General features: G+C 41.9%; 1 protein-coding gene across 1 annotated transcript; it reads left to right on the forward strand.

The window, feature by feature from the left end:
• Positions 1–770: 770 nt before the first annotated feature.
• On the forward strand, positions 771–10,774 carry LOC122546515 (scavenger receptor cysteine-rich type 1 protein M130-like; the record flags this gene model as incomplete). Its single annotated transcript, XM_043685209.1, has 6 exons — positions 771–803; positions 1,522–1,836; positions 2,390–2,704; positions 5,116–5,430; positions 7,134–7,451; positions 10,730–10,774. Coding segments are annotated over 6 exons (1,341 nt in total), but the record flags the coding sequence as incomplete, so codon positions are not given.
• Between the last annotated feature and the right edge of the window lie 6 nt (positions 10,775–10,780).

Consider the following 10,780-nt stretch of genomic DNA (forward strand, 5'->3'; position numbering starts at 1 on the left):
GGAAAATTCCTGCTGGATATTGTTGTTGAGTGAATCTCGTGATACTGTCGCCATGTAGATAGGGGAACATAATAAAGTCGAATATTAAAGTTGGAAAGCACTTAAAAAAAAACACTTTCGGAAGTTTGTTGCTGACGAAGCACTGTTAGTCATTGTTTATTTCAGTATTGCTGATACGCTAAAGTTTCTAAAATGCTGAAAGCTTTGGTAACTGGGGAGCATTATCGCTCTTTTTGGCGATCATCACAATGTTGAGGAAGGTGGAAATGCAGTGACGAGTAGACCAGTCAGAGAGTTGGCAGCGTGTCTCTCTGTGTGGAAACAATTCGGTTAACTTTAGAAGAAAACAGACAATAATTGATAATTGCAGTAATTATATTTCCTGCTTTTATCAGCATTGCATGAAATGAGGATGTGAAATTTCCAGATATCATATAGAGTCATAGCACGGAGATAGACCCTTTGCCCGAAACTGTTCCATGTCAACCAAAATGTCAATCCACACAAAACCTATTTCTCTGCACTTGACTCATATCCTTCTCTACTGTCCCTATCCATGTGATTGTCCGAACCTCTTTTACACGTTGTTAATGTTCCCACCTCAATCACTTCCACTCGCAGCTTATTCCCTACTCACACTATCCTCTGTGTAAAATAGGATTATTTGGCAAACTAGCGATAATTATTGCCCGCATTTGTTGCATTTGTTCAATTTATTTCTACGTGTTAAATTGAATTGTAACACTTTAATTTTCATCCCCCTATTTCAGGCAGACGTGGCGACACTCAGGCCGATCGTAAAGGTAATTGCACTTTTTTTTAATATACAGGCAAAACCTATATTCTGATGATTCCATTCAAACACAAACTTGTGCTGATGATCTCCTTGCCTTAATGTGCAAGTTGAACAGCTGTGTGTTCATAACTAATGGGGATGCATTATTCCTGAAGGTTTCTTATTTCAGGGGAGCAGAGTGTGAAAACTCAGTTCCTCCGCACACTGCCGTTCTCAGATAGAGAGACAACACATGGAGATACTGTGAAGATGCACCTACACACGCAGTGCTGCTGTCGGAAATTTATATAAATTATTTCACTCACAATTGAGCAGTGACATCATGCTCACATGACTGGACATCCCACAATAATTCTGGCCCTGGGAGACCGAAATGCTGTTTCATTTTCAGATGTTCGCAGGGCGGATCAGTGTGTTTTTCTCGCTATTCAGCGTGCCCACATCCCATGAATGAGAAATAAAAATCTTCTCATGTTGGCCAGTTTATGGATATGTTTCCATAGAAATTGATCTCTGACCCTCGCTCTCTGTGAGTCGGCATCATTTTTTTTCAAATGACCATTCGCCCTTCTCCATCCACATTACGTATCCTGAGTTATATTGCGATAGCCTGCATTTTTGCCATGCCCTCACTCCCGTTGCGTTGTGAGCCGGGAATGCAGGCGATGATTCGATATTTTACAATTAAGCAGTGTTCACGTTGGTGACCACTTCTATATTTACAGAGACAGTGAGGCTGAGACTTGAGAATGGGGGCAGTCCTTGCGCTGGCCGAGTGGAGATTCACTACAAGGGGCAGTGGGGAACTGTGCATGATTATAAATGGGACCTGCCGGATGCTGCAGTTGTGTGTCGGGAGCTGGACTGTGGGACCGCGGTCTCTGCCCCGGGCGGGGCTCACTTTGGACGAGGATCCGGACCCATTGTGACCTGGAAAGTTGAGTGCAGCGGGACCGAGCGCGCTCTGAAGGAGTGTCAATCAGAGGAATGGGGTCACTACAGCTTGTCACACGACAATGATGCTGGTGTCGTCTGTTCAGGTAAAAATCTATTGCCATTTCTGTGCAGGTTTATCACAAGTCAGTGCTGTCTGGAACCAGAAAGGGATATGATAATACAACGACAACTATCCAAATATTATTAACATGATACTAACGAAACCCCCAATTTATTCGGTGTTACAATATAATTTGTGAATATTTGAAGAATTCCTGTTACCGTTTCCACTCCGGTGAAGGGGCAGGATAGATGTCGATTATGATGTCATTTGAAGCCACATTGAGAGAACTGCGCTGCAGGAATTATCACATTTTCAACCCAATGCATACTGAGGTTCGACATTGAGTTGGCTGGCAGAATCACTTTGTGCCATTTATCTCCAGGTTGAAAGTCGCTTTCTGTCAGATTAGATGAGGGTCGGGGTTGTGGGTGAACATGAATGAGATCGACAGGGCAGCAAACTGACTGCAGGAACAATTTATTTCCAGATGTACCAGACCTAAAATTAATCACATTAATGTTTATCAGAAAATAATCTAAGTCGCTGTTGCTATAAATTGCTCTGATTCTGCGCTTTTTAAAAAAAACTCTCAGATCACAGAGCTCCGAGGTTGTTACCACAAAATTCCCAATGCTTTGGCAGACTGGAGGTCCAGTTCGGTGACACCTGGAAAACAATGTGTGGGCTTGAATGGGATTTGAAAACCGCCAATGTTGCCTGTGCGCAGCTTCGTTGTGGAGTCGCAGTGTCTGTTTCAAGCTCGATGCATTCTGGAGGCAGTGCTGTTCTCACGGCTACTGAGGTGTTTAAATGTATGGGCAATGAGACTCAGCTGGGGACGTGCCCTCGGTCTTCAACCACGCACCAGGATTGCACTGGACACAACAATGTCACCCTGATATGTTCAGGTGAGTACAAGCTTACCTAAAGAAAATGACACATTTCCGCTTAATGTGTGTAAGAGTAATGTCGCTGGCATTCCTGACTCAACTAATCCTCAAGATTCTCATGTTCCGTGGCACAAGAGTGATGAGGTAAAATATGCACGAAATTATTCGAAATCCAAACGTTTTAAAACATTTGTGCTTGGGTTGGGAAAGACATTTCTTCAACTGTCCACAGTCAATACACTTTAGTGTTGACGTTGACTAAACGTCACTCATGTAGGATAATATGAATCGTTGGTCGAAACAGATACATTGACGTGAACTTCAGACAATTAAAGTGATGACAAGACAATTGTTTATTTTCTGAATCTCCGTGACCCATAATCGGGTCAGTATTTTTTAACAATGCTAACAGACTGGATGGCATCATTGAAGATATCACTTGCCAACAACCTTTTCAGCAAAAGGTTCCGGCTCACAAACACTCGTTGGCTGATAGATATTATCATGGTAATTTATTCACCGTTCTGTCCCTTACTTAATTGTCCCTTCCCAATCTCTTCACTTTCACGTTGCTGTAAATTTATCTTGCCTTCGTAATACGTTGTATTTTGCATGGAATATGCACTTTGTCAACAGTCTGATTCATTACATTCCAATATGCAATACTGTGCACCTGTTGTCCCAAATAGTTTCTCTTTCGATGATCAATTGGCAGGTCCAGTAAATTCTTTCGTTTGCTGCTTTGTTCATCAAGTAATATTTTCGTACAGCTTTATCAGTTCCAGCTCCATTGCTTCAATACAATCCATAACATGACTAATACGCATTAGTCGAGCATGCATCTCTTCAAGAGCCAGGGCACACTTTGTGAATTATGTGTTCCACATAATTATAAACAATGTTTTCCCATCTTCCCAAACGCAAAGGAATTATTTCTCTCTTTCTGCCTTAAATTCTTCTATTCTTAAATTTAAATTTAAGTTGCATTGCTGACTACTCTACCAAGTATTCTGTCAACTTGATGTATCTCAGCTTTTGAAGCTCCAGCACTTCTGTCAAAGTGCACTTATTCACAACATGAAGAGGGAAAAGGTGAAAACATCGAAATGCACGTTGTACGTCATTTTCCAGGCTGCCAAAATATACAGCCTCAAACTTCTTTGCTTAAAGTTTCATCTGTCACTTACTTGTCTGTTCTGCTCTCTTTGCATGCTCTAATGAAATTGGGAGATGTCATGAATAATGGTTTGAAAACATTGATGCATGGTACCAGGGGCTAATTATGAAGTGTTACTCTGCATCTCAATGCAAATTCGGGGAAGTCCATGTCACATTCTACCAAACGGTACACTTTCACAGGTTATAATTGATTTCATTACTGGAGGTTCGATGGGAGAATAAAGGTTAATATTTTTGAAACATGCATATTGCAGCCAGCATCTGATGCACTGGTCATGATTTGGTCACCTGGACGCTCAACATCTTGATTAGATTAGATTACATTACAATGTGGAAACAGGCCCTTTGGCCCACCAAGTCCACACCGACCCGCCGAAGCGCTACCCACCCATACCCCTACATTTACCCCTTACCCAACACTACAGGCAATTTAGCATGGCCAATTCACCTGTCTGGCGCTGTGAGGCAACAGTGCTAACCACTGTGCACAGTGGTTAGCACTGCTGCCTCGCAGCGCCAGAGACCCGGGTTCAATCTTAAAGTACAAAAAAACCTTTAACATTATAATTATCTCAATTGCCTCAAACTTGTAAACTCATTTGCTGCCCATGTTTCAGAAATTGCCTTCAAAAATAATTATTTAATACATTCGCCTCGTTAGCTGCACTGTATTGTAACACCCTGATGGAATCGGCTACCTCAGTGGGCTGAATGACTGGTCTTTGATATAAGGTAATGCCATCAGCGTTGGTTCATTACCCCCACAATCTGAGTTGCCATGAATGTCCTTACCTTCTGAGCTCAACCCTCGGCTGATGAATAGTGACCATCAGGTTAAATCACCATCAACCACATCTCTCTAACAAGAATGCAGCCACGTATTCATCAGTAAATTGAGTTAAGCATTACTGCATGATTGCAAAAGTCAATCTAACCTGCACGAGCAATCGGGACCAAAAGTACACTGCTGTTATCAAACTATGGACTGCATCAAGTCAACCTTTACACCCTCGTTTCATAGGTTTTCCAGGACTGAGGTAAATGATCATAATCACTATCTTGGGAATACCCTTTAAATGTGAATAGTGGAAAGATTTTCATGAAATAATCGTAATTATTTTGAAGACATTGTAACTGTCACGTATTGTATTGGGCAATGGAGGATGAGATTCGATTTATTTTCTCTTTTGAATCTTGAACAAGTGCGTGGATATTTGCAAACGTTTGTTTCTTTATTTGATCCAAAACAGGAAACAATGGTCCCCGATTGGTTGGTGGGGAGAACAGGTGCTCTGGGCGAGTGGAGGTCCTGCATGGAGAGCAGTGGGGAACGCTGTGCGGTGATTACTTTGGCTTACAAGACGCCAATGTGGTCTGTGAGCACCTTTTTTGCGGGACTGTAAAGTCGATCCCGAGAGATGCTCGATTTGGGAGGGGAGCCCGACCAGTGTGGAAGGAAAACTATGAATGCAACGGAAACGAGCGACGATTGTGGAATTGTCCAGTTTCTCATGGGGAAAGCTTCAACTGTTTACATGGAAGTATGGCCAATGTCATCTGCTCGGGTGTGTCCTTTATAGCAATTGCTCTTTCGCTGAACAGTGTTTCTGTGTACTTAAAGTTTGGAATTATTTTATTTATAACTTAATGGAATGTCACTGGTGAGCCCATGGCCTGTTGGCTTTTTGTGACTAATCTCCGTTTAACTGGTGCACTAGTTCACTTCAGGAAGTCGTTACCTTTCAACTATATGGTTAATAATCCGCAGTCATATGTCAGTCAGAAAAGGTTAGACCGGGGCAGATGTCCTTCCATAAGGAAAAGTATTAGCCAGATGAGTTGTTAGGAGAATTGATGATCGTTTGACTGTCACCATCGCTAAGACTAACTTTCCATTCCAGACTATTAACTCAGTTTGATCTTTACCAGCTGCCATTCTGGAATTTCGGGCACTCTCAGCACCACCAGGTCTTAATTTCTACCTCCACTTTGCAAATCAAGAGGCCATGTTTGATTTGGCACAATGATGTTCTGAGATACGACACTTGAGTTTTCGGAACTTAATTTGTATTAAATGTACATTATGTTTTTAAAAAAATTCTGAATGCCATCCAAGATGATAATTAATTTGCATATAACTGCCGCATTCTTCAAATGTCAATCCCCTGTCTCTCCAAAAATGCATCCATTCTGCCTGGGTTACTAATTGTGTTAGTGCTTCTAAACTCTCTGTACTGTTTCAGATTTGGAATATTTCACGAACATTTGAACTATTATTATTCTGATACTTAGTCTTTCAGGGAACAGAGATGTAACTGGTGAGGCCAGGATTGTTGCTGATGCCTGATTTCATTTTAACTAAGTTGGTTTTGCAGGCCTTTAGTTGTGATTTTGTCTCTCTTTTATGAGCCTGAAGACCTTGTCGGGCAGATCAAATGTGGAAACCAGATTTGATTTCCTGACAAACATTAGGGGCTGCATGAGTTTTGTTTTCAATATTTCTTCATAGTTTCCCTGTTCACGAGCTGAAACTGGGCTCCAATTCCAGAGCATACATTTTCCAACATTCCCCAGAGAATGTATAAAGCATCTGCATTACACGTGTCAACATTTTTACGACATGACATTCTGCCCTCAACTCCTGGCAGGGAATATCAGAATCTGCACAAATGTCGCCGCAGAACTCAGATGTATTCATACCTTCTAATAAAAGATTTTGATGTATCCATAGCGTGGAGACAATTTTCAAAAGAAAATGGAGAATATTGGCAGTTACGTTAGTGAGTGACAGCATCACGTTTTAAAATTTATGTGCTATCCCAAATTTTCATAAGTGTTTTGAATGTCATAATTCTCAAACAGACTTGTTCCTCAATTTCCATTATCTTCTTGACCGTTGTCTCAGTCATGTTGCGGGTCATTTGCTCAGTGCAACATGCTCTGCCGTCAACCATGAGAGTAGTGGCAACATATAAATGGTCAAAGCCTACGAGTAGCATCTGCACACTGACAGTCGGCCTGAATGGATGAGGCCGCTCGCTAAAGACGAGACTTTATTTTCAAAGAAAGCCAGAATAGCAGCACTTTCATTTCCACGCCTCTCTCAATTTTGTTGACAGAAGAAATGTAATGACATGATGAAAGTATTTGAAAAAGTAAATGGACAAAATATCTTTATGATTGCAAATCATACATTTTCCTGTGATTGTCAGTTCTCGAATATCTGTGTTCATTTCAATCGCTGTTCTCAGTAACTCTTATTTTGCAGATGAAAATTGGGCGCTAAGACTAGTGAATGGAGAAAGCCGCTGTGATGGCCGAGTTGAAGTTTACTCTCATGGAAGCTGGGGCGGGGTGCATGACACCGTGTGGGATCAGAATGATGCCAACGTTGTCTGCAGACAGCTGGGATGCGGTTATGCCTTAGAAATATATAATTCTTCAAAGTACGGGGAGAGTGATGGTGATTCGTGGGTACATGTTGCCCAATGTCATGGACATGAATCACAGCTCCAGGACTGCAGGATCTCCAACACATTGAATTCGTCTGACATCGAAGGCAGTAGCGTAGGGGTCCTCTGTTCAGGTAAGTAGACTCTTCACATTTAAACCAGCTCAGATATATCAAGGTAAATATTCATCTGCTGAGTAAATTGAGAATGTACACTACTTGCTTGTCCGTGTCACTCAAACCATTTATTCATCGCTCGGATATCAGCAGATCTGAGGTGGGCGGCGGGTGCGGATGGATGAATATGAGAAATTGACACCATTTTGTTGTGAGATACAAGCATTACGTGGCAGGTCAGGTGAATTGGCTATGCTAAATTGCGCAGAGTAGTATTTGCATTAGTCAGAGGGAAATGGGTCTGGGTGGGTTAAACGTCGCAGGGTCGGTGTGGACTGGTTGGTCCAAAGGACCACTTTCCATAATATAGGGAATCTAATCTTATCTAATCTAATCTGAAGGGCGGCAGGCTGGGACAGTGGATAGCACTGCTGCCTCACAGCGCCAGAAACCCGGGTTCAATTCCCGCCTCAGGGAACTGTCTGAGTGGAGTTTGCACATTTTCCCCGTTTCTGCGTGAGTTTCCTCCGGGTGCTCCGGTTTCCTCTCACAGTCCAAAGATATGCAGTATAGGTGAATTAGCCATGTTAAATTGCCTGTAGTGTTAGGTGAAGGGGTAAATGTAGGGGAATGAGTGTGGGTGGGTTGCTCTTCAGAGCGTCGGTGTGGACTTGTTGGGCCGAAAGGCCTGTTTCCACACTCTAAGAAATCTAATCTAATCAGGAATCTAATTACAGTTTCTTAACCCAAAAGTACAGTTGACACACGTGCACAAATTATACTTTTAATGCTAAGGTCCTGGGGATTGTTGCCAGACAATGAGACCTCGGTGTGCAGACTCCAAGTGCATTGAAAATGGAGGCAAGGAGAGACAGTGCAGTGAAGAAGGTGATTGGTACTCTTACATTCATTGATCCGTGCCACTGAATACAAGAGTTCGAAAGTCATGCTGTGGCTGTACATTGGTTGGCCACTTTTGGACTTATGTGTATCATTCTGGCCACCCTTTTAGAAGAACAATGCTGGGAAACCTGAAAGGATTCAGAAAAGATTTGCAGTGATGTCAGCAGAGTTGGAAGGATTGACTTATAGGGAGAAGATAAACAGACTGGGTCGTTTTTCCCTGAATGGTCGGAGGCTGAAGGGCTACCTGACAGAAGTTTATTATATCAGGAGGGGCATGCATAAGGTGAATAGACAAGGCATTGTCCCCAGGATAGTGAAATCCGAATCTGGAGGGCAGAGGTTACAAGTAAGAGGAAAAGATTTCTAATGGAACTGAGGGACAATGTTTGTCACAAAAGAGGTTGTACGTATGAAATATCTTGACAGTGAGGTGGTGGAGGATAGTACAGTTACAACATTTAAAAGGCATCTGGATTTGTGAATAAATAAGAAGTGTTTAGAGATATGTGCGCGGAATGTTGTTAAATGGGAGTGGATTAATTTAGAATATATGATTGACATGGAGGAGTTGGACTGAAGGGTTTGTTTCTGTGCTGGACAAGTCTCGGACTCCATTACTTGAAATAACCGCTTTTCTTTCAATTAGTAGAGCTTTTTATCTTTTCTGAGAAACTTCTGATCTCGTGCAGCATTGCAGAGACTGAAAGCGCAGTTTGAATTTTGTAGATAATGCACGAGAGACGGATTCCATACAAAACAAATGTCTTGAGATGTTTCACATGCGAAGTAGCTGCGCTGCAATTATAGATTGCTTTGGGAGTCGTTGTGCGTCATGTATCTCGGGATGGTGATGAGACCCTGAAAGAACGCTTTCATGATCATTGAAATGTCGAGGCAATGGCTTCCTGGTGTTTGTGTGTAAAGTACTCATCTCGAATTACAACCGGGGACATTGCAACAGCATTGGAACTAAAGTTAGGGGACTGCTGTGCGGTAGATATAAGCAACTGTGTGACTTGCCATCAATTAGAAAAGCGGTTTGCAAGCAATGAGCTCAGGGAAGGTCTCCTCTCGTGTCAGGTCCAGCGCACAAGTTGTCACAAAAGTTCCATTGTGCAGAATAACTTACAAACAGGTGTTATGCTGTTGACCTGATGGAAGCTTCACTTTTCCTCTATAAAGATCATAAAATGGTTAGTTAGAAGCAGAAGACAGTGTTTTAAGGGCGAACAAGTTTATTCTCAAACTGCAAGAAGCATGATTTAGACCAGAGCAGAAAACTGTGAGCAGTTAAGGAATCCACATCAGAGGATGGATTTGACAGTAATGGAGACAATGCAGGGGGAAACGTATGAGAGATTTTCTTGAGATGAACAAAATGTAGCTATGAAGTCAACTTGGCCAGATTAGGATTCTTTTCCTTTGAACAGAGGCGACTGAGTATGGGCAGGATTGAGGTGTATAATAAGCAAGAAGGAATCTTTCCCCTTTGTTATGCAATTGCTTACCTTGTGGCATAGAGTTCAGGTGATGGACAGAAGGTTCAGAGGGACCTGAGGATATTCTTTTTCATCCACTTGGGGCAGCGGAGTAGTCTGGAACTCACTGCCTGTAAGTTTGGTCGAGGCAGAAACGTTAGTGAAATCTAAGATATATTTAGATGTGCACTTGTGATGCGAAGGAGTTAAGGACGAACCCAAGTGCCGGGAAATGAGATTAAAATATTTTGGAGCTTGTTTTTGACAGAAGCAGAATTGGTGGGCCCAAGGTTCTTTCTCATTGTGCTGAAGACTTCTTAAATCTGTGATTCTGTGAATTAGTTCTGGACCTTTGTATCTAAGTACACGTGATAATAACCTGAAATGACTTTTCGTCCCCTTTCAGTATTTATACTTCTACAACTACTCAAAGTGCTATTGCTGTCACTCCAATATATGTTGTCTTTCAGTTATATTCTTGTAAGAGAGAGTATTCCCATGTGCGCTGATGAATGAAAGCTGAGACGGTATTTATATTGGACGAACGTACAGTTATGTGCACTATAAAATAGGGTGAGCATTAGACAAAGTCACGCATGGACAGACATAAACGGAGTGACTGGATAGAGAAAGCACAAATGCAACTGTTTGCAAAATATTTAACGGAATGTTCAACATAGAAAGGGAAACTGAACCTGGCAGTACCAGGTGCAATAAGATATTTTGAAACATTTATGTGCTGTACATTCTTGCTAAAAGGTTACACTTGATCGATTAATTTTGTAAGAAATTATGTTTCAGCACAATAAGTACTTCTCATGAGAACATTTGAAACGCTCTTTCCTGTATCTATACACTATGTTGCCCTGAGTGATGAAGGGAATGTGCATTGAATGTGTAATTATTTCACAGAGCACTTTCAGTTAAGGTTGTCAGATGGTGGAAGCCCTTGTGCTGGTCGAG

The sequence above is a fragment of the Chiloscyllium plagiosum genome, unplaced genomic scaffold, assembly GCF_004010195.1.
Source record: "Chiloscyllium plagiosum isolate BGI_BamShark_2017 unplaced genomic scaffold, ASM401019v2 scaf_63383, whole genome shotgun sequence".
Lineage (NCBI taxonomy): Eukaryota > Metazoa > Chordata > Chondrichthyes > Orectolobiformes > Hemiscylliidae > Chiloscyllium > Chiloscyllium plagiosum.